General features: G+C 38.5%; 1 protein-coding gene across 1 annotated transcript; it reads left to right on the top strand.

Moving 5' to 3' along the window:
• The first annotated feature begins 6 nt into the window (after positions 1–6).
• On the top strand, positions 7–23,681 carry xrn1 (5'-3' exoribonuclease 1). The gene is made up of 40 exons (XM_077724614.1): positions 7–343; positions 2,437–2,669; positions 2,839–2,936; positions 4,493–4,602; positions 4,708–4,818; positions 4,903–4,988; positions 5,816–5,903; positions 5,976–6,144; positions 6,801–6,868; positions 6,988–7,125; positions 7,227–7,393; positions 7,849–7,938; positions 8,084–8,240; positions 10,701–10,820; positions 10,938–11,107; positions 11,839–11,956; positions 12,556–12,651; positions 12,884–12,987; positions 13,124–13,258; positions 13,474–13,636; positions 13,979–14,092; positions 14,183–14,281; positions 14,354–14,469; positions 14,823–14,969; positions 15,051–15,140; positions 15,799–15,934; positions 16,041–16,097; positions 16,389–16,521; positions 16,632–16,701; positions 16,857–17,052; positions 17,160–17,249; positions 17,345–17,416; positions 18,235–18,318; positions 18,446–18,589; positions 18,691–18,811; positions 19,194–19,363; positions 20,523–20,636; positions 21,513–21,618; positions 21,722–21,897; positions 22,540–23,681. The coding sequence occupies exons 1-40, from the start codon at positions 269–271 to the stop codon at positions 22,810–22,812; spliced, it is 5,004 nt and encodes a 1,667-aa protein (XP_077580740.1). The 5' UTR covers positions 7–268; the 3' UTR covers positions 22,813–23,681.
• Positions 23,682–24,615: the final 934 nt, after the last annotated feature.

Genomic DNA, 24,615 nt, shown 5'->3' with positions numbered 1-24,615 from the left:
TTTTAAAATTCATACATATCTTTTCTATATGATTAATAAGTACGGTGGCTGTTTTTTTCCGGTTTTTTTTGTCTACATTCTACGTAATAACGACAGGATCGGAACGGATTCAGACAAACAACAAGGCGGGTTCATTTTGCAGACGTACCACGGACAACTAGCTTGTTTGTAGCGGCTGGAAACAACTGGGTTACAATTACCATTTCAATTAAAATTACTCACGTTCGAAAAAGCCGCAAAAGAGCGGCTTTTAGGTTTTACGGTCAATATGGGGGTCCCTAAGTTTTATCGATGGATTTCAGAGCGTTATCCATGTCTCAGTGAAGTTGTCAAGGAACATCAGGTAAGCAATAGTACCGATCATATTGCAGTGTTAGCTTAGTGTTTGGCTATCAGCTTGTTTTTCCACCGGGAACTTTTAATGGACTCGATTATTTTGTTGTGACGAAGAGGTTCGATGAAATGTCACCTCGTGGATCCGCTAATTTTGGAAAGTACAAGGTGACCGCCACATTCCGCTCTTCAATAATGTACACCAAACGGTACTAAAATATATACAGACGAGAAACTAATAATTCTTACAACTAGAAAGCCCGCCACAGGGATTGAGTCATTTACGTTTTATCTGCAACATTAATGTAAACAAAATGAAGTTTTATGATTGCCAGCTGTGTCTTTTGTTAAGTATTGTGGTTCAAACTCTGTTGTGTGCAGGAGAATCAAGGATACTACTACAAATTAATTCATAATGCTGATTTAACTAACCATGAATGTTATTTTTGATCAGGTGTTGGGCTAAAGATCTTACAAATGAGTGCAAAGTATGTCCTAGTGTTTCGTAATTTAATTTGTGCGCGTGCGCAATGTATTGCGTGGACCGATCTGTTTCCATAACCAGTGTCTAAGACTATATTTCATGTCTTCCCACCCCTTAGGGTGACTCCCGCTCTCGGTCAAAATTGCGATCACTCCTGTTTTCCTTGTTTTTTTTAACTCACACTTTTAACCCATTGATCAGGGGTCCCCAACCGCTCAGCCGGGGTCCAGTACCGGTCCGCGAGCCAGCTAGTACCGGTCAGTCAGAGAAATAAATATTAACATTTTCAATCTCGCCCTCCTACTTGAAATGAGACAAGCTGTATTAATTATAATAATGAATAATTGCACTTATGCTTGGGACTTTTTGCCATCATGGACATCGTACGTGGAACATACAGCCCCCTCCACCTCCACACTTCTGTCTTAAGTTGTCGCCCTCCGCATATGCCAGTCCGCGAGAAAATAGGGAGAGCTTCACTGTTCCACCGTGAGAAAAAGTCTGGGGACCCCTGCCATAGATGCATACTTGTGGTCAAAATGACTCCTGGGCATTTTATTTTAGATTCCGTGTTCTAATAATAATAATCGGACATAGGCCCTGTCGTCGTCATCATCAACAACAAAAAGCTTACTTGTCATCACACCCGGATACTGCGCGTGATGAAATTGGTAGTGCTTCTCCATAAGTTGTGTTTACTCGGCAAAACACCTAAATAAGTGATAGTTACGGACTCGTAATTTGGCATTCGATACTTTGTGTCACCCAGTGTGAGATTGTTCAGCGAGCACCACGAAGACAGTTTGTTGACGTCATCTCTGTAGGCATACTCATCCCCTCCTGAGATGAGTCCGACCACAGTGGTGTCATCAGCAAATTTATTGATGGTGTTAGACTGGTGGGTTGGTGTACAGTCGTATGCATACAGGGAGTACAGAAGAGATACAGTTAAAATAAAATTGGTTGGCTGGAACTTTATTTCATCTCGTATTCGAGAAATTCCTTGGTTGCAGTCGCAAGACACACAAGACATTGTAGACCTAGGTAAAACCCGGCACCACACAGGAAGTCCCCAAGATGGGGATCTTCTTCAGACTGAGACAGATGTCCTTCAGTAGTCTGGAGGTTTTAATTGACACCATGAACGGTTATCTGTAAAATTATAAAATGTGAAATATACCAAATGTTGCCATAATCTATTTAAAACAAATGCCCAACACAACACTTTTCTCATTGCCTTTCGTTCTGATTTTGTTATAATGGTGAAGCTGCTTAATATCCGTAGCCCTTCGAAATTGATGAAGTAAAACAAAACCAGCACATTCATTCAATACATTATAAATTATAAAAATTACAACATCCAAACATTTTTCAAAGATGATGCAATTTTATGAGAACTACTCGTCTATTTATTTTCCCTACCGCTTATCTGAAAGATGGGCAAACCCATCTTCTAGGTGCATCAAGCACGGAAGGTAAAGCCACACTAGCATTTTGGCATAAAACACAAGAAAGCCAATCACCCATCCATACTATGTGCCACTTCTCCTTATTGTGTTTACATAGGTTCTGGAATTTCCTCTATTCTAATACTACAAAATTTTATTTTTATTTTCCAGATTCCAGAATTTGACAATCTCTACCTCGATATGAATGGAATTATCCATCAGTGTTCTCATCCAAATGATGAAGACGTTCACTTCCGCATCTCTGAAGAGAAGATTTTTGCAGATATTTTCCATTATCTGGAGGTGCTTTTCAGGATCATCAAGCCACGAAAGGTCTTCTTCATGGCTGTTGATGGTGTAGCACCAAGGGCAAAAATGAACCAGCAGAGGGGACGAAGGTTCCGGTAAATACAAGTGATTTTTTAATCTTGTCCTTTTTAAGCCTCTTTAAGTTGTCTTGAAGAGAATTATAATAATTTATTTTCTTTCATTCTATGGAAGAAATGACGCATGTTGATTAACCTCACTTAATTTTTAAGACAACATGATGTGTATCTGTGTTTGTAAATAAAGGTCTGCCAAAGAAGCAGAGGAAAAAATCAAAAAAGCTCTGGAAAAAGGAGAGGTTTTACCCACAGAAGCTCGCTTCGACTCTAACTGCATTACGCCAGGTACAAGTCTACACACTAGTTTCCTCCTTATTCAAATACTCCGGGCCTAATTGTAAAAACGATCAGCCTTTCTTTGATTTTGCACACCTTTATTCATAATTTATCTTTCATGCTGTTTTAATATGATTGCTGGATGTTACTTTTTCCTCATCCTTTAACAGCCGTATTCTAAAATGAATCAAGCCTTTCAGAACCTCAAAGTTCTACATACAACTAGTGGGTTAAACTTGGGTTCAAATCTCAGTCACCCCATAAAGGGGAAAATAAACGTGTGAAAAGCTGAATGGTTTGGACTCACGGAAGTTGATTAAGCAAAGATCAAAAAGTGTCACATTTTCAACACTGGGGTTTGCCTAATAGATTTTGAACAGTCATGGGAAGTTATTTAGTTTTCATTATCTAATAAAGGTTTTTTCCGAGGGTTGGTAAACTAATTAGTGTGGACCATAACCAAGAATATGCTAGTGGCTGATACTCAGAACAGAGATTGTGTGTCAACCTATTAATAATAATCAGACATAGGCTTTGTCATCATCATTGACTCGACAAAAGCCTAATTGTCATCATACCCAGCTGCGTATGACGAAATTGGTAGTGCTTCTCCACAAAGTGCGCTTTCCCCAAGGAATGGAATGAGAAAAGCACTGAGGAATGCCAACAGTGGAAGCATTGCATCACCCCTGAGCACAACCAAATCCCGGGGACTGCAGAAAAAGTTTGCCTCGCAGATGTAGACCAACAAAAAACGGATAACTTACCTCTCACTGTCTCCTCACTTACCTTCAGTCAGCCAGCAGGACATAAATCAACGGCCAACGTCCTTCATGTTACCTCACCCCAAAGTTATTACACAGAAGGGATTGTGTGTCGTGCTACCGCAAGTTCAAAGTCCTGATGGCTGTGGGAAAAAAACTGTCCTTTAGCCTATTTGTCCGTACTTTGTGAGATCTGTAGCGTCTGTCAGAGGGCCGCAGCTGGAACAGGTTGTGACCAGGTTGGTGTGGGTCCCCAACAATGTTCCCGGCCGGCCCTGCTGAGGTAACGAGGGCTGGCAATGTCTTCCAGTGAGGGCAGAGAGCAGCCGGCGATCTTCTGAGCAGTGTTAATCACCCTCTGCATGGCCTTTTTAGTCTGCTGCCTATTCTCTTAGTCAAACTATTTTTGTAGTCGACCTAGCTGAGTCATTGAAGTTGTTTTTCCCCCAGCCCTAGTGAGCACTTTATTATTCAGCATACAACAGAACAAATAAAGCATCCAAAATATCCAAGAGTTTATGGGTTGAAGTCATTATATGAAAATGAAAAAAGAAGAGAACTAGATGCTGTAATTTCTGGCAAATGTGTATCAACAAATTATCATGCAACGGCTGTGAATTCTTATTATTGAATATGTATGAAATTGTTTGGATTTGCATTTTTTCTTAAAATTCCAACCCCATCACTCAAGTTTTTTTTTTCCAAAGTCTTGTTATGGGGTGACAGAGATATCAAAGTACACATTTTAGAGATTTTTTTTCTTAAGGTTAGCACTTTTAATGTACTCTGATCTCCTTTCAGGCACCGAGTTCATGGTCAAACTCCAAGAGCAGCTGACATATTTTGTCCACAACAAACTCTCTACTGACAAACTTTGGCAGAATGTCAAAATTTACCTTTCAGGCCATGAGGTGTGTATGCATTTATAACACTACTGGTGTTAAGAAAAATAAAGTATCTTGCTAAGACTGGTTCATTGACTGAGGTGGAGAATTTCTCGTACATCTATCTTATAGACCCCCGGTGAGGGAGAGCATAAAATCATGGAATTCATACGCTCAGAGACAGCCAAACCACACCATGACCCCAACACTAGGCACTGCTTATATGGCCTGGATGCTGACCTGGTATGATTTGTTTTTATGCCAATATGCAGATTGTTGTCAATTTGTCAGATCTCTCAGTTTTTCCATGTTGTTTTTCTTCATTAGATCATGTTAGGTTTGACCAGTCATGAGCCAAATTTCTCCCTGCTCAGAGAAGAGGTCCGTTTTGGGGGCAAAAAATCCCAGAAAAGGTTTGTTGTTGTTATTGAGAGAGCTTCATTTTCTATTAATGAATAATGCACAATCTAAGATATCGCAATTGTTATTGCACACCCCGAAGTTATTGCACAGAAGGGATTGCGTGTCGTGCTAATGCAAGTTCAGCGCCCTCATGGCTCTGGGAGAAAAAACTGTCCAAAAGTCTATTTGTCCATGCTTTGTGAGACCTGTAGTGTCTGTCAGAGGGCAGCAGCTGGAACAGGTTGTGACCAGGGTGGTATGGGTAGAGAGCAAAGAGCCGCTGCACTGGTACGTGCCCCCCATCCTGGATCTTTTTTTGACTGAACGTTTGGGGCACTAGTATGAAAAGGCTTACCTGGGAATCTTGCCGGGAATGGCTGCGTTTTTTCTGCACCTCTACTACAAAAACAACTCATGACTAACTCCACCGGCTTGCGGCAGTCAGACCGAGGAAATCACAACGGTTCTCATGAATGCGTGAATTCATGCACAAATGTGCAATAACATGGGGGACTTCCACTGAAAAATGCATGTGTAATTTAAAATGTGCCACTGTGACTACTTTGTCGGCCACTTATAATTGATGGTTAAGGAAAACCGTTGTCGACAAGCCTACAATAGCTGCAATGAAATCAATGCAATGACCTGCATCAATTTTTTATTTTTTTAAGAAGTATGGCCTTATTTCAACTCAAATGATGTTGCATGAAACCAGAAAACATCGGAAAACTGACTATATTTTCAAGAGATTATTGTAGTTATATAAATGGGTATTTCCATTACTTCTGTGTTTGATAAAGGCTTGTTGAATGATACTAGTCTGTATGTTCTCCTTTAGGGTAACTGCTCCTGAGGAGACGACATTTCATTTGCTTCACTTGTCTCTTATGAGGGAATACATTAATTACGAGTTTTCTGCGGTTAAGGTATGGTATTACACTCACATCATGGCATGTACAAAAATTCTGTCGTTATTATGCTCTTTTTTTCTTTTCAAGAATTCGTTGGGCTCTGATTATGATTTGGAGCGGATTATCGATGACTGGATTCTAATGAGCTTCCTAGTGGGGAACGACTTCATCCCTCATCTTCCACATCTTCACATTAATCATGATGCTCTGCCATTGTTGTATAAGACATACATCAGTGTGTTACCAACTCTTGATGGTGAGAAATGCCTACAGTGCACAATATGCTTGTTAACTCCCATGTGTTTCCATTGGTTATCCTTTATTAAAAGGTTTATTATGAATGTAACCTTTATTAAATGAGGTAACAAACATATCAGAAAAATTAAGGATTTTGGGGTGGGTTTAGTTCTTGGTTCTAACAACAATTGCTATAGGATAAGGACAATAGACATGAAAATATTCAATATAAAATTGTATGTAATTATTAATACACAGTTATGTAGATTATATATATATATACTGTACAATATACAGTAAATCATTATATCATACAGCACCAATCTGATGATTGAAGTTATGTTTTTAATAATCAGTTTATGTATTCCAAAGAGTTGCAACTAATGAATTGACAACATATTTAATTATCAATTAATCATTCAATTTGATAATAAAAATGTCTAAATCCCCAGAATTTATCGTCTCATCAGGAAATGTTTTTCAGTTTTGTGTCTGCCTCCTTGAAAGAAAAATTATACATTTTGTTTAGCCCTTTCAGGACTTCATAGGCAGAATTTACAAAGAAAATTACCCAGGCTGGCAGGCGAATGCCATTTACAAAAAGCCCTTTTTTTCTAAATTTACTTACATAGTCTACTCTTTAACATGAATTAAACTGATTTATCTTATTCTCAGGTTATCTGAACGAGAATGGCCATCTTAACCTTGGAAACTTTGAAAAATACTTGCAGAAACTCGCTGAGGTGTGTGATAGTTTCATTTTTTAAAATTTGTTTAGTTTTTTTAAAACACTTTTTTCCCCAAATGAAACTGATGAATGGGTCTTCCGTGTATTGTATTATATTTTTCCTCCTCTGTGCAGTTTGACCGTGAACATTTCAGTGAAATATTCGTGGACTTGAAATGGTTTGAGAGTAAAGTTGGGAATAAGTACCTGAATGAGGCGGCTGGCCGAGCAGCAGAAACCGAAGCTGAAAGTAAACGCATTCAAAAGGAAGAGGTAGGGCAGCAGTGATAAAACCAACCGTACCCAATATTCACTGTTTGTTGTTCCCACATACACAAATTTGATTGAGCCAATTCCACCATGTGTGTTTACAGGAGTCCTCTCTCCCCCTGGCTCTGTTGACTTCACCTGATCAAGTCTTAGATGGTGGAAAAGGACCTGCAGATGAATGTGAAGAGGAAGACGATCTATTTGAAACCGAATTCAGACAATACAAGCGCACTTACTATATGACCAAAATGGGGGTGGATGTAGTGTCTGAGTAAGTTTTATTTTTATTTTTTTAATTATTATTATTTAGCCTCACACATATGCTTAATTTTGAAAGATTATGACAGATATCCTTCAGTTCTTTAACACGTATTTCCCATTCCAAGGCAAGGACTGTTGATAGTGAAAACATTGGCTCTTCAATTATGAATATTTTCAATCTTTTTCTTTCCGGCCTTTGAAATATGAATTTCTGTTTAAAAATAGAGACCATTAAAGAATACAAAAAATGTTTTATCTATCTGAATAAAATTAATCCCACATTGTATGTAATTTTATGCAGATTAGGTTACTTCTGTTCATTTTGAAGTTTTTTTTCCCAAATGATTTACCATTACATACTGTGTTTAGACAAGAGAAAAGGTTTGAAAATTCAACTCAAATGTCAAAATATCATTTTGTGAATGTAAGGTAACCTGAAATGATATTTGCATTCAATCTTTGCAGTGATTTTCTGTCAAAACAAGCCAAATGTTATGTTGAAGGCATACAGTGGATTCTTCACTATTATTACCATGGAGTTAAATCCTGGAGCTGGTGAGAACTTCTTTATTTTATTAGAAACAAGATCATGTATTTCCATTTTTTTTGTCTTCTTGTATAATTTTGATATCTTAATTAGTGTGTTTCACACTTTCCTTAACATGCCTCAGCTTAAACTTTTTTTCCCTCCATTTTCCAGGTTTTACCCTTTCCACTATGCACCTTTCTTGTCAGACATCAGAAATATTTCTGAATTGGTGCTGACCTTTGAGCTCGGAAAACCCTTTATGCCCTTTCAGCAACTTTTAGCCGTCCTACCCTCAGCCAGCAAGGAGCTGTTGCCTGAATGTTACAGGGTAACACACACAAACCTATCCCCTTTTAGCCTAACCTCATACCATTCGTTGAACTGTGTCTTAAGTGACTATCACGTGATTTAAATGTAAGATTTGGGCTTAAGTGCTTTTTCCAACATGGAGGACTGAAATTTAATTGGTGCACCCAATGAAAACTTCTAAAGCACATTTTTGTGATTTTCATATCTAGACTGAATTCACAAAAAAGTTGAATGCTATAAAATATGTGAATAATAGCTTTGAATAATTTATCCAACGTTAGACCCTCGTCATACCAGTGGTTAGCACGTCGGCCTCAAAGTTCTGTGGTCGAGGGTACGATTCTGGGTGGGTCCTCACTTTTTGGAGCTAATAGTACATATGAAACATAAACTGAAAAAAGGACTAAAGTATTAACATACTCATTACTTATCATCAAAGTAAAAAGTATAAAGTACAATGTAAGGTAAAAAACAATGTATTAAGAAATATTAGAATGTAATTTGAAAAAAAGATTGAGGGGCTGTGAAACATGAAAAATAAATAAGTGGACAGAGCTACTGCCACGGGCTTCCGCGTGACGGCGCCATCTTGGGGGGAAAAAAACATTTTGGACAACGTCGGCGGGCCGGATGTGCCCCGAGGGCCATGGTTTGCCCATGTCTGGGTTAAGGTTTAATATCTAAGTGCATTTGACAACCATAACCCTAACGGCGACCAAAAGACCGGTGACCAACGGGGACCAAAGAGCGGCGACCAAATGTCCGAGCACCGTTGAGTGAGAGCAACATCATCATTGCTCGCTATGGGCACACACCAGTATCACACCTGCCATTAGCAGGTGCATGTCTACTACATGTAAATAAATGATTTAGTAATAATAAAATGTAATGATTAGTGATGATTAGGGAATGAGTGGTTCGTGCGTTGGCGTCACAGCTCTGGGGTCCTGGGTTCAAATCCAGGTCGGTCCATCTGTGTTGAATTTGCATATTCTCCCTGGGCCTTTGGGTTTTCTCTGAGTACTTTGTTTTCCTCCCACATCCCAGAAAGATGCATTGTAGGCTGATTGGACGCTCTAAAATTGCCCCTAGGTATGGGTCTGAGTGTGCATGGCTATCCGTTTCTTGTGCCCTGCGATCGGCTGGCCACCGATACAGGGTGTCCCCCACCCCTGGCCCAAAGTCAGCAGAGATAGGCTCCAGCACCCCCCGGGAGTGATAAAGTGGATAAAGTGGTTCAGAAATGAATGAAAACATATCTGAAAAAACATCTTCATAAATGCCATGAGAATATGCAAAAATCCGACTTAAATTTTACCATATTTTACCCATCTGTCCTTCGCAGTTCTCATTCTCGTTCAAATGGATTTTCTGGTGAACGTGTCACTTGAGATAGTCAAGTTTCCATTCATATGCAATATTTGTCCATGATTTTGCTTTGATTTATGTAATAAGGGATAGCACATATTAATAAACATATTTATAATCATATTAAAGAACTTATATATGTAAGATTGCAGCCCAGGGCTAATTTCCATTTATAGTCCATTGTGTAGGTTGAAGACAAACAATTACACATACTAGACATACACACACGCACATACACAACCAAACACCGCAGATTTAGACAGTTCTCACCCGATTTCATCACTTGTTCTTCTATTTGCACAGTAAAGTAAAAAACGAATGTATTAAGAAATATTAAAATGTTATAAAAAAAAAAAAAAGAAGGCCTGTAAAACACGAAAAACAAGAGTGGACAGAGCTACTGCCACTGGCTGCCGCGTGAACGGCGCCATCATGGAGGGAAAAAAAGGTTGAATTTTCTTTTGTGCGCTTCATATGATTGCTGTTCGCGGAGAAGACGAGAGTAGTGCGCAATTGCCCACGCACGCAGCTTAGAAGGAACATTGGATTCCAACAAACCTGGCTCCGCTCAACCTTTTGGCTGCCCCTGGATATTCATTTATCCATTCTCAACACCCCTTTTTCTTGTCAGGAGTGCATTGTGCTAGAACCTATGCCAGCAGAAGACTACATGATGGACTGGTTGCCAGCCATTTGAGAGAACCATGATGTTAAACAATTTTCAATTTATTATGAAAATATGGCATTCAGAAATCAACTTAGGTTAAAATTATTACCCGAGTTCGCTTTAGAATGACACTATCCTAATGAAAAATACACAATACCTAGCCTTTGAAATTATACATATTTTAAGTCCCAATTTTTTGACCTGTCGCTTTTGTTTGTCAATTTCATAACTAGGCATTTCCACATATACAATTCGTTTTTTTTTTTTATGAACAATTTGTAGTTTCCCAACTCTCAGGGAATCCGATTTGTAAGCACAGTCTGTTGTTGTGACTTCAGAGATCAGATTTGTCAAAAACCACAAAATGCCAAAAACCATGCATTCTGTCTTATATTTTCAACGTGATGAATGTAATTTTTTTTGGTTTTGTTTTGCATTTTCCAGTCCCTGATGACCAGTGAAATGTCATCGATTATCGAATATTACCCTGTAGATTTCAAAACAGACCTCAATGGCAAGCAGCAGGAGTGGGAGGCTGTTGTTCTAATTCCCTTTATTGATGAGGTATGTTCCATGCATTCCATCTATTTTCAATACCATGTATCCTTGACTACTATTTTTTTTCATCAAGTATCCATTCCTTTTAGAAAATTGTATTTTTTTTTCTACTGTTATGAACAGAGGTGTTTGTTAGCTGCCATGGACCTCTGCAATTCTAAACTGACCAAAGAGGAGACCGCCAGGAATCATCATACGGAGTGTGCTCTTTATACATATGACCATGAGAAAGATTTCACATACACCTCCACCCTTCCTCAGCTCTTCCCAAACATCCTCCACTGTCAAGCCAGGTAGGTGCACACATCATCACCGTCACCCCTTAATTGGACTAATCTCGCTAAGGTTTCTAAAATGGAATCTGTAAGAAAGTACATTATAGGACTAGAGTTTCATCGTACTGGTTCTTGGGAGTTTGTGTAGTTTAACCACATGGTACTGTATGACAGAGTATGGCCACTTTTTGGGGCACGTGGGAGGTATATGACAAAAATGGTCGCAGTACTTTGGACTGAGGTGGTTCATTTTTGTTCCTATGCATTTTTGGACATTTTAGTTTTATAAAGAGTAATTCTAATTCTCTCATTTCACATTAGTCAGCTGTTCTATGCTCAGAATCAACCCGTTGATTGCAGCACTGTTAAAGGAAAGCTAATGATTGGTTGGGTTTGGGCTGTGCCAAAAAATCTTTTGACCCTTCTTGTTTTTGCATATGCACCACACACAGTTTTCAGTCCATTAAATTTATTTCCAGATTAGGAAATAAAAATGGGTTGTCTAAATGTAGAGTTTGTATTAATAGGTAAAAAAAAAAAATAATCAAATTACCTTTTCAGGCACCACAGTTTTGGGATCAAGGGTTCAATTCTGGGTTTATCCTGTAGTTTGCATGTCTAAAAATTAGAAAGTTGCTCCTCAAACAAAGACGTTCATTTGAGCTTGACGATCAAACGCCTCTATACTACAGCCCCTTTGTTGGATGTCCAATGTCAGTTAATTTTTAATTTGCCTATCTTTTTTTCAGGGAAGAAAAAATTCCCATGGATGCCTGGCATGTTCCACTAAACCGAATATGCAGGAGTGTGGATCGCTCAGCTCTGTATTTTTGCGGGTTCCCTACACTGCATCACATAAAACACACGGTATGAAATACTCTACCACATTTGACACAGTTTATCATCACTTAGGAGACTAGTACTATAGATGGATGGCTAAATAACTGGTTTTGTGATCACTTGTGATGTGTTTTCCATTGGAAAGGAAATGGAAGTCTTCCCCACTAACCTATTTTTTTATAACGTTCAGTTCTACCGCATGTTGCATTGCTGCCAGCTGTCAACGAATCATTTTGAATTTGGATCTTCACCGTAGTGCCATTGGCCAAATGTCAAATGAATACTTTTTATGTATAATTCCAAATTATTTTTAGTGTTAAAACAGTACAAGTGTTACCCACAACATTTTTAGATTCACATCAAAATTACATTGAAGTGAAGGGTCAGTAAAAATTAGTTAGTCTTCCTATGTCATTTGAAAAACTATTCTCTCTTAAAGGTGCACTGTAGCTATTTCATAAGCGAGAATTTATAATGTGTGGGTTTTTTGGAGGTCAAAAAACATTAATGTGCGTGCGGGTGTACTTTCTGTCAAAAAAGAAATCCAAACAATACGTTTTAGACAGTACAGTTAAGCAAATCAAATAGCATTTTTTTAGCTTAACCCCCTTGTTATGTTTTCACAGTTCAGTATGAAAAAGAGTGGTGTGGTGGTGTTCCAGCAAAGTAGTAGAGGTGAGAATATGATGCTGGAGATCTTTCAAAGTGAGAAAAGAATTTTGGTAAGCGCTTCTCTCCGTTCACAACACTATTCTGCACGGTGTTTAATACTTTAATTTCATTGATATTTGGTTAATTCTGGTGACTGCAAAATTGGTGTGAAATAATAGAAACATCCACTCAGGCTGTGTGATACAGTACAATTCAACTCCTTTGCACTCCACAACCACAAAAATTCAAATGTTGTTGTAGCCGCCCACTTATCTGTCTCTACCTCTGTCTTATAATTCATAGCTTGGTGTTGATGTTGTTGGTGAAGTACTGGGGAAGTCGGTGTTTGTCAACTGGCCACATCTAGAGGAAGCCCGCATCGTTGCCATATCAGACGGAGAAACCAAGTAAGACATTTTTGGGAATGTTTTGTTGTTTTATTGCATTGATAGGTGTTTTTTTGGATCTTTAAACGGCACCGTTCTCATTTAAAATTAAAGTAATTTAGCTTGAACTTGAATAAAAGTTTTTATTGGTTTAAAGGTATTCTCTGGAAGAACCACCTGGGGTCCAGAAAACCTACGACAGGCCTTCCTCCCCACCCCCAATGAAAATTACTTACCTCTCAGACAAAATACAAAGGGATTGGGTGAAAGACGTCCAAGGAATAACAGAACAGTAAGGCTCATTAAAAAAAAATCATATTGTTTACCCATCTACTGTAATACAGCATTTGCAGATGCTTGTAGAGCAAAAACAGTACTAAAGCACAAGTAGAACCTTGCTTAATTTATTGGGTTTTACTGGTCTTACTGCTACAATAAACCATCTATCTCGACCATGCACACTTGATTTTTTGGAAATTTATTTTCAAAACATATCATATTTTCTAGCTACCTGAAGAGGAAAGGAATCATAGTGAATGAAACGGCAGTGGTTCTATATGGCCAGCTGCTGACAGGAAGAAAATACGTCCCAAAATCAGATGGCGTGGTAGAGTTACAGAAACAGTGGGCTAAGCAGATCCTTCCTTTTGCCTACCAAACTGTGGTCAAGGTATGCAAGCATGCACACGTCTAAATATACATATTTTCACTCTCACAGGATAGCAACAAAGCAGCAGTAAACTGTTTTGACTACCAATCTCTTGATGAACTGTTGAAATATTCTGAAAATGTTCTGGACTTTTGTTTCAATGCCATTGTTATAATGATTTACTTTTATTCTGTCAATGCCATTGACGACGATAGATTATGTGAGTCTTTCCAACACCTTTGAACTTCATAACTGCGTTTTGGACTACAGGCCACATTAGCCTTTAAGTCACATTCACCAAATTTCACAGGAAAACTGCATTTCATATCATCTATTCATAAGATTTGTGCTCATTTTTTATAGGACATTGAGGCCTACTATTCGTTTTTAACCTGCTTTAATAGCTTAGGAGATTTGTATCCTCCACACACAACCGTTTTCATGGTGGGGAACCCTTACTATGGCGCCATGGGCGAGGTCAGTTACTGCAATTTCTACACTTAATATGTTGGCTTTCATCCACTCATGGAAATTGCATTTACACTGCTTGACATCCCTTCTGAACAGGTGCAAGATTCGAGTGATGTCATTAAAGCCGGGCGTATCCGCGTGGTTTTCAATGTGCCATATGAACCCCAACTTGAAGTGTTAATCCAAAACCAACATGTAAGGCACACTGAATTATAAACGTATGTTTCAAAGAGTTGTTTCTGATTGTATTTCTGTTTGTATTCATAGAAGTACAGTGTAAAGTACAGTCCTGGGTACATTGTGGCATCTCGTCTTGGTATCACTAGTTACCTTGTGTCTCGCTTCTCTGGAAGTATCTTCATTGGCAGAGGATCCAAAAAAAAGTATTCACTCTTGAAACTAACATTTAGAACACACACACTACAGTAATCCCTTGAATATCACGGTTAATGTAGACCAGACATGGCCGCGATAATCGAAAAAAGTAGGGTCACCCCATCATAACTTAGCTTTTTTTTCTACAGTGCTGAGTCCTAGTAGCAAAAGTGGCTTCCGCTTACGAGTTTCAGCATGTATTTTCACTTTTATGAACTTTCAAAAAATGTATATATTTTTTAAAATAATTAACAGCGTAAAAAAATCGCAAAGTAGTGAATTCGCAATAAGTGAGGGGATTACTGTCTTGTTAACGCACTTCAATAAATCAACCTTAATCACTCGTCTGTCTTATTTATAGTCCATGTGGAGAACAGAAAGCTAATGTAGGCCTGAACCTGAAATTCAACAAAAAAAATGAGGAGGTTCCTGGTTACACAAAGAGAACTGAAAAAGAGTGGCTTTACTCTGCAGCTGTGGTGGAGCTTCTGGCTGAATACTTGGACAGGTAATTGTCATTTATTTGTGATTTTCAATAATTTATTGGAATTAGATTGAAATTCTTCAGCATGATTTTGGAAACTTACAGATTTTCAGAGGTCTTTGACACAGTTTCCAGAAACAATCACGATGACGTGTTTTATGAAGATGACATTTGGCCTGGAGAAGACCATAATGGGTAATACTTCGCTTGTGGTTACCTACTGTCATTTATAATTAAGATCCCTCTTTTCTAGGTTTCATCCACCAAAGGATAAATAATGTCGGCCTTAAAATTATTTTAGCTTTGGTAAACCTCAGATGTCAACAAACCTTAATACAGTATAGGCCCAATGCCTTGCTGTATTGACTGCCAGCATCGGGCTGCTTGATATATTGAAAGATGAACATTTGCGTTTTGGAAAAAACATTGCTTGAGCTCCCACTAGAGTGATGACTTTGGGAGACTAAAGTTTCCGACAAAATCAGACTTGTTTGATCGTCATTTTCTGGAAGCGAGAGCAGTCGTCAGCAAAGGTCTTTAAGGCCAGTGAAATTGGCCGTTTAGTGCCTATTTTTGCACTTGCTTCTATAGTCTACTATGCTTATATAGTAAATTAAGAGTTAAAGGTTCTGCCGCAGGGTTTTCGGGCAGATCTTGGTTAGGACTATCACAGAACAGTGATTCTCATATTTTCATGTCATTTACTTTTACTTACTTCCTTTACTATCACTGGTATTGTGATATCAGAGATTTGCTTTGATCGGAAAGTTGTTTCATATTTAGAGCTCATTTTTCTGTGAGGATGCACATATAGAATTTTTTTTTTTCAATATAATTTCAATATGATCCACAGGACTGAAAAGGTGGCTGAAATCATGACATGGTTGAAAAGTCACCCCGTCAGCTCTATCAGCAGGGCATCGTGTGACTTGCAAGTACTGGACATTGCAATTGTGGAGAAAATAGAGGAAGCTGTGGAGAAAGTGAAGGTTTAGCATACACTAGATTTTCCTATAAGCACTCTATTTTCCCATCTCTATCTTTTAGCGTTTCTTTTACCATGTTTTTTTACTTTTATGCATCTATCTTCCACAGGTCAAGAAGAGTACAAAAAAAGTTCGTGTCACTGTCAAGCCACATCTTCTGTTTAGGGTTCGTATATTTTATTTGATAATGGTCACATTCTTTCTACCATAATATTCAACTACTTGTTCTTTCAGTACTTTGGTAGTCTTATTCATAGAAACAGAATGATCTCATTCCAATAAGTTTTGTCTTTTCTAACGCAATAAATAGTTGGTATGTTTTTGTGTTATGAAATAAGTATTTGTTTTATTTGTATTTCTCTGGTGATATTTTCAATCTCAATTTTGAGTCAAGGGTTAGTTTGGTGACATTTCTTTCATGAATAAAAGCTCTAAATTATTATGCATTTTCCTATAGCCGTTAGAACAGCAACAGGGTGTGGTCCCCGACCCTGATTCAGATTATCGCCTCTTTGACCGAGTCATCAATGCCAGAGAGAGCTTCACTGTCCCTTTGGGTCTAAGAGGCACTATCATTGGCATTCAAGGAGGTGATGACACCATTTAGAATTTCTCAATTGGATTTATGGGCAATGAAAAATGCACAATTCAGAAAGAACAAAACTTTAACTAATACTGTTCTCACATTTTTGCCTTCCAGCTGAGCGTGAAGATGAGGTTCTCTATGAGGTGCTGTTTGATGAAGAATTTGCCGGTGGTCTTAACATCAGGTGATTAATGTCACATTACTAAATAATTTTCATTGCAGTTGAGCCTATCACTTTCCTTTCACCCCTCATTTTACATCCAAAAAGAGCACATTTCTCACCAAAGTTTGGAATCCTCTTCAGATTCATGAACAGACTTTATCTTCTGATATTTCCAGGTGCACATCTCCTCGTTGTTACCGCCTGCCGCCATGTGCTTTGATTAACCTATCGCATGGTGCCCGGATGGACCCCGCAAACCACAAACTCACCGCCATTGTCAAACCTCAGCCAGCGGCTGCCCCCAACTTCAATGCGCACCATCACCAAGCTAGCCTTAACCACTCGCCACATTCACCATTCATTGCCACGCAAGTAAAAAAATATTTCTTTTCTCATTAATGAGATTCTTTGCATTTCTAATAAAAAAGTACCGACACCATTCTGTTTTCCACTAATACCCCTTCATTCCTAATTTTCAGCATAACCACAAACACAGTGGTGTGAAGCCGGCCTACCAAGTCAGCAAAAATGCTACCTCTAAGGCTCCCGTCCAGAAACAACAGGCCAAGGTGAGTTTACTTAGTTTGAAGATTTTTGTATTTACTGACGGATGGAAAGAAGAACCATTTTGTCCCATGTGTTTTATTTTATGCACTCATTGCAGGGTAAAGAGGCTTATGTCGATGTATGGCAGTCTCTCCAAGGAGCTGGCCCTCCTGCTCAGTGGCAAAATAATGTATGTTTTTCTTTATACATATATCCGTACATGTATTTTTGTGTGTGTCTGTGTGCACAGTCCAGTGGAAAATTAAATTCCAAAGAGAGCTGTAACAGGTGGCAATAAAGCCTGATAAAGCTGGTGAACACTTATTTAACACCTGTTTGGAATGTCCCACAGGTGAAAAGTAGGCAAATTGGGGACAATTGGCTACCATGGTTATATCTACAAAAAATCTTCACTAGTAAAGATGAGGGTACCTTCACCTGTATGTGTGAAAGTGCATGAGAAATCCTCGAATAGTTAATGGACAAATTTGCATTTAAAAATATCGATATATATGAAAATGTTTTTGTTTTATTTTGGGTCTGAGTCATAAAAAGCCTGTGTGGCCTAGGCCTGTCCACCAGAAGAATGCATATAAATGCCAGGTCGTGTAGCCTCCAAGTATATTATTGATTAATCAAATTTAATGTCCATGTTAGATTGGGGGGAAAAAGTTTGCGTGTTCAAGTCAGTACTGAAGTTCCATTGAAATGCTGAGACAGGCAGGTCATGCACCTCTTGTGTAACTAAGTTATGAGAAATGATGGGAATAGGCTTGTGGCAAAAAGCTTTTTCAGTGATGTACAAAACTCATCCCTAGATATTATAAACATTTAATTTCAGTTAATTCTGTTAGGTCACACTAATTATGTACAGAGTAATAAGAGCTGTCATTTAAAATCACTGTTCATGTTAACTTCTGGAAAAACTTGAACACTTTTTCTCAACAAAAGTGGTAATTTGTTGTTTGTTAATATAAATCACGAAATATATTTCTGTATATTTTCCAGGCCTCTGTTGGTCTCATTAGATTGTTGAAGAAAAACGACGACGCCAATACTGCCAATTTACCTCAGCAGAACACTGTTAGCAAGGTATTTCTCAGAGGGAGAATATACAGAGTAGTCAATAATGACTGAAGCTTTGTTTAAGTGTTACATTGTCTGCAGAGGTGTTCTACTTTTCATTGTATTGGATTTTTAATACCTTTTATTCATGCAGCCGTCATCTGAGTTTGAAGACCTGCTAGCCAGCCTTAAAATCTCTAAGGACAGCCAACAGAGTCCAGCCAATCATGGTCCAGTCCCTTCACAACCACCCACCACCCAATCTGATGGGCCTTTGTCACCACAGTCTTTTGCAATGGTGAAGATTTTAATTTTATTTCAAAGTATTACCCAATGCAATTGAATTTGAAAACTGCATTGGTTTGTTTTTCAATTTTCTTCGACTATTTTTGTTTATAGAAGGGCACCATGGTATTGAAGGAGATGCTTAAAATTGACTGCACTGAAACAGGAAGCCGTTCCCCACAGGAAACTGCTCCCAATCAGAAGGAAAGCAAGAGAAGAAAGTCTCAAAAAATAGGTGCCTTTTTTTACAATCTGAACGGTGGTCTTGTGTGTAAATATATACTTTAATCATGGTCTGAATCCAGTGGCATGAAAAAGTTTCACCTGGTCACTAGATTTTCCTTTATAAATCGCCGGGCATATAAGTCAGCAATTCAATTGAATAATTTATGTATCAGACAAACTGTAATTTATAAGAGGTAGGGAAAAAAAGAGGGCATTTTTTTATTTAAGCAAAAGTAGCCAAGGGCACAAAATGTACCTCTGCACATTAAATGGAATTAGGCTATTCTCTTTGCCATTTCAGCTAGTAAAATCTCTCCAAAATATAAATCACTTATATCTTTTAGTAAACTTGTTGGGTGTTGCTTTATTCCTGCCTTTTTTTCCTCCAACAGCTGCAATAATGAATGTTCCTGGAGATGCATTAGCTTCATCTTCTCATGTGCCGGTTACCCCTGTTAACCAGCCCAACACCTTGATGGCCAGCAAGGTGTCTGAGTTGGCCTGTGTATGCGTTTCTTTAGGCATGGCGCCCCCAGAGTTCAGCTTTATACAGAACAGACAGGTAAAATCTTTTGCATAATGGTTGTGTAGAATTGTGATGGGCAATATGGAGAAAAACTATCACAATATGGGTGATTTAATATCCTGATTTAAAAATTTGCCACAATATAGTATGTTTTAGGCATTCATTTTTTCCATCTACTATACCGCTTACAAGGGTCGCCGGGGTTGCCAGAGCCTTTCCCAGCAAACAACGGGGAGCAGGTAGGGGGCCACCCTGAATCGGTTGCCAGCCAATCGCAGGGCACAATGAAACAATCACTCACAATCAAACCCTTACTGAGTGGGAATTAACCCCAGACTAGGATTTTTTAAAGATTCAAAATGAATGATTGGTGTCTTTTTTTCCCCCATATCCATTTATTTTGCCTTGACAAAACGGTCACAGGTGTGAGCAATGCACACTATACCTTGAAATTTAACAGTATCTATTCTGAAGTAGCTTACGTATCTAACTTTTGTAAGTGTTAATAATAATAATGGCATGTTAATCCTTGTTAGTTAGGGCAAAGTACGCTGTAGTAGTTATTGTTTTTAAGATTTGTGTTCATTTTGTTTTTGCACCTTGTGTTTATATTGTTGAATCATCACACCACTGGTTTGCTAACGTAAGGAACTATAATGGCCGTTCCCCATGATTGATTTTAGAATTATTAGCTCACCGCAGTATAGTGTAGTTCATACTCATAATATTCATTCATATGCCATACCGCTTATCCTCTCAAGGTATCCAAGCTTACTATGGGCTACCTGAATTGATAGCCAAAAACAACCATTCACGCTCACATTCATATCTAGTGGCACTTCAACCAACTCACCATTCATGTTTTTTGAATGTGGGGGAAACCGGATTATCCGGAGAAGACCAACGGAATCCTGGGGAAAACATTCAAACTCTACACAGTAAAGAATTGAGCTCTTGATCTCAGAACTGTGAGGTCGAAGCTCCAACCACTTGTCCACTGTGCCGCTCCACTCTTAATATATAACTGGTAATTTTTTAAAGTAATGAAAGGAATTTCATTCATTCATTGACGATATGTGCAAGACCCTATTGTTTTGAGTATATATATCGCCAGAATTGCTAGACAAAAAAAATCCTCGTGACCAACCAGAGTGAATTGTTGATATCTTTGAATGTGGCTTGTCTGTGTACACAGGGTGTTGCGGTCTGTCAGGTTAAGTTGTCCAATGGTTTGACTCTTCATGGGCCTCAATGTCGATCAGAAAACGACGCAAAGGAAAATGCTGCCTTCTTTGCGCTACAAAGATTGGTATGTGTGACAAACTTTCAATTGACTGTATGGTTAAAGTGGTTCACTCAGTAATCCCTCTATGCAGATGAGGAGTTGGCAACCATTTTAGAAGGGCAATTTATACATTTATTTGGCGGCACTGGTTAGCTCTCACAGGTCAAATGAATTGGATGTTAAGGTGAGCAAATCACAGTGGGGCAGTAAAAACTAGAAAGTAGTACATATTTGGCACCGAGTGTGAGTTAATTTTCTTATAACTTATGATATTAACCTTACAGAATGTGAAAACACTGATCATGTTTGGTAAGTGTCCAATAATTGTCTCAAGAACTTCACATGGTTTTCTCAGAGCGCGGTGCGCCTGATATTATTGACCTTAGTTCCCGCCATACAAAACACACTGTGACTTAACTTTGTGACCAATTTCATAGCCTACCATTTGCAGAAGGAATTCATTTGCAAATATAATGGCATTCAAACAATAATTAAATTTAAGATAAAGACTACAAAGATCACACTTAAAATAGGAAAAATTCTTCTTCTTATGCATGAAGTTCTTCAAAATATTGGAAAATTACTTAGATGACTTGGGAATTTCCGTTCATGTGTTTGTTCTATGCAGAAAAACAGTAATTTCACTAACTTTGAGGGTGTATGTCATTAGGTTACTTTTAAGATTCATCTGACTTGATGAGCACTTGGGCCTTCTTTGCTACTGTATTTTAATGTTCGTCAGCATGAGTCAAGTCATTTGGAAGGTTGTAATGTGGTAAAGTCTCAGAACTATTGCTGTCGAACAATGCACAACATAACCCCAAATTAAAACTTTGTCTTCTGTAATATGACTTCATGTTGTTTCGAGACTAGACGTGAGTCCACCATTTTCCTTTCTAGAATTCACTGGGGTCAGGCTTCCCTCTCCAACCCCCTCTGATCCACGGCATGAGGCATATGCATCCCCCTGGCATCCGAGCCATGCCACCCGTCTTTAACCAGTCAGGTAATCAATTGACTTGGACTACTATCCAGTTGGAGGTCTTACCCAATGTTTTTGGGTAAAATCAATTTAGCTTCTTCCACTTTATGTTGTTTTTCTGTCATAGGTTTGCTGATGCCCCCGCAGGGTTGCGGCCCCGCCCCTGTCTGGGGCATGCCGCTGCCTCCCCACCAACAGAAACCCGCATACTACGGAGCGGCCGGAACGTTCCCTGGGACTGCGCGGCCACAGCCGGTTACGACTCTACCTATTGGCTCACATAACCAGTTCATACCATTACAGGTTAGCAATTAGGGATGCTGATTTTTATTTTTCCCCTTTCAATCAGATTTTTTTTTTAAGATATGTTTTACCGATACCTATTTAACTTTTCATCCAGTAAATATAATGCAAAAAAATATATGTAATAAGTCCTAAAATGAGTCCTGGTGGTACATGAGGGTACTACCAACGCTCACTTAAATTAGAGTTGAGTAAGAAATGCTCTATATTACACAATGCTTTGTACCATCATTAGATCCTGAAGAGAAATTGTCTCCTTGGGTGGACATGTTTATCTACTGGTTTGAATTAAAAAGCTTTATGGTACTGAAAGCACACACTACCACTGAATCAGATGCAGAATCCATTAAGTAGTCTTATCTCATCTGATTTTCTGAACCGCTTTATCCTCACTATTGTCATGGGGAGTGCTGGAGCCTGTCCCAGCTAACTTTGGCCCAGAGGCCTGAATCGGTGGCTAGCTGATCACAGGGTACAAGGAGACGGACAACCATGCACACTCACCCCATACCTAGGGGCATTTAAAGTGTCCAATAAGCTTACCATGCATGTTTTTGGAATGTGGGTGGAAACCCACCCCAGTGCATGTTTAATTTTCTTTCATGCTCACTTCATTTTTTTTTTGCCCTTGAATGTGGACAGGTGACTAAAAAGCGAGTGTCGGCCAACAAGAAGCATCAAGACACAAGAGAGTTCTACTCTGCAGCCCGCACTGTGGCCAAAAATCAAACCCAGAAAGGCCAGGACACAGCCTCTGGTCAATCGCAAACCTCGAGTCAAGCAGCAGACACGCAACCGCCCTACACACCCCCTCGGCAAAATAAGCCGGCTTCAGGCCACACACCTGGCTCCGCCTCTAAAAAGAAACACAGGAAACTGGCGGTTAATTTTGAGGCCCCTAAACTCTACGACTAATGTGCTGGTTAAGTGTCGGCGGGTGCTTCCTATTGCGCTTACACTGCCGAAAAGTTTTAGCCACAAAAAAAATGATGGGCCGGTTGATTTGGATTGAAGATGTTACTATAACGTCCGACACAGCCCGGCGACACTTTGAAGCGTTAGCCTTGGCCTTAACCCTCTCCACCAGCGCCTACCCATGTAACATTAACGGCACTGTGTGCAGAAACGGAAGTTTTTGAAATATTTTGTCCCATTGAGGAGGGGTGCCAGTATCTCCATTTTCTAATCTGGACACACCGTTATTGCCCCAAGCAAATTGTGGACCAGCAATAGGTGTTTCAGTTTTTAAAGATTGATTTCAGTAGATAGCAGTTTTTAAACGGTGTGTTAGTGGATTTAAGATGTGGAACTGTTCTATTCTGCTTATCGATCATTTTTTATTTATACTCTCAATTGTTTTTGTGGCTGCAAACCCAAAAGAAAAATGTGTTGTGGAATGGCTGAGGTTATTTTGCCAGAGCAAGATACTTACCTCAACTCTGATGCGTATAGTTTACTACACTTTAACACTCAATTTATTAGGACGAGTGTTTAATTGTTTGTTTGGGCGCCCATGAAAACCATCTTACATTTTCTTTCAGTGAAAGTGCAATGCGGATGCTGTTCTGCAGAGGAAATTAAATTTTTGCATACCATCCTCATTAATTCATTTTTAGGTGTGTAGCTCTTTTAAGTGATGTAACTAAAATGGAAAAGTAAGAGTAGCGATTCATTTAATGGTGTATCTTGATGTATTTGTGTACAATTATGCGGCAGTCAGCCTGGATAACAAATCAGTGGTGACGCTTGATATTTTAAATGCAAATAAAATAATGTAAAGTACAGTATTTGCATTAAGGAAATATTTTCTTACTCTCACATTTGTAGAAATCATGGGTTTGATAGAGGTACACGTCACTAATGTTTTTATAAAATCAAGAAAAAAATTTGCGCAAACACCTCAAATACGAAATGAAACATTAGCTAAGCTTGTATTTTTTTTTAGTTTCTAAGGTAAATATTGATTTGCCAAACATTTGACTTAAGTCTATATAACTTTGATGCAATAAATCGGTTAATAAATTGTCGCAAGACAAGCATGTGTTTTTTTAAAACGTGTTGATAGAAAAGTGTCCATTTGGTCCAGTTTAAATTCAACTCTGGTATCATTGTACTGCAATACAGTAAATGTACCGTAAAGCTTTAGCATTTGAAAATGGATGATTTAAAAAGTTAAAATGCATACAGATGTATTCTTTAAAAAAAAAAAAAAACTAAATCATGTTTTGTCCCTAACACATTCAAATTTAGTCTGAATTATTGCTGCACTAAGCAATAGATGTAATGCCTCTCGGGTGATGCAACATGATTTTTGCAAAGAAATAAAATCAGTCAATTCATTTAAAAGAGACTTTCTTGTGAAGCCACGAAATAAATAAAAAAAGAATTACGTTTGCTTTACAAACGCGTGCTAAAGTTTCTATCTTACGTATTAACGTAACATGAGTAGGACTTTAAAAATGCTACGAATGTGTGGGTTTAATATTGATGCTTTTTGTATGTGTCGCAGCTGTAGCTGCACTAAAGGTTTTATTGCCATAAAATAGTTACTTAGGGTTGGATTGATTCAGACGTAGCAATACTGAAGGTGTACATGTGAAATGCACAAAAATTCTACATTGTTTTCAGAATTACGTGTATTAGCCTAACACACTTTATAATGAAAACTTTAATAAGAGTGACTGAGGTCAGAGTTCAAATGACCACCGCCATCTTTCA

This window comes from Stigmatopora nigra, chromosome 9 (genome assembly GCF_051989575.1).
Source record: "Stigmatopora nigra isolate UIUO_SnigA chromosome 9, RoL_Snig_1.1, whole genome shotgun sequence".
Taxonomy (NCBI): domain Eukaryota; kingdom Metazoa; phylum Chordata; class Actinopteri; order Syngnathiformes; family Syngnathidae; genus Stigmatopora; species Stigmatopora nigra.
Note: the sequence above shows the minus strand (reverse complement) of the source record. Positions and strands in the feature narration are given on the sequence as shown.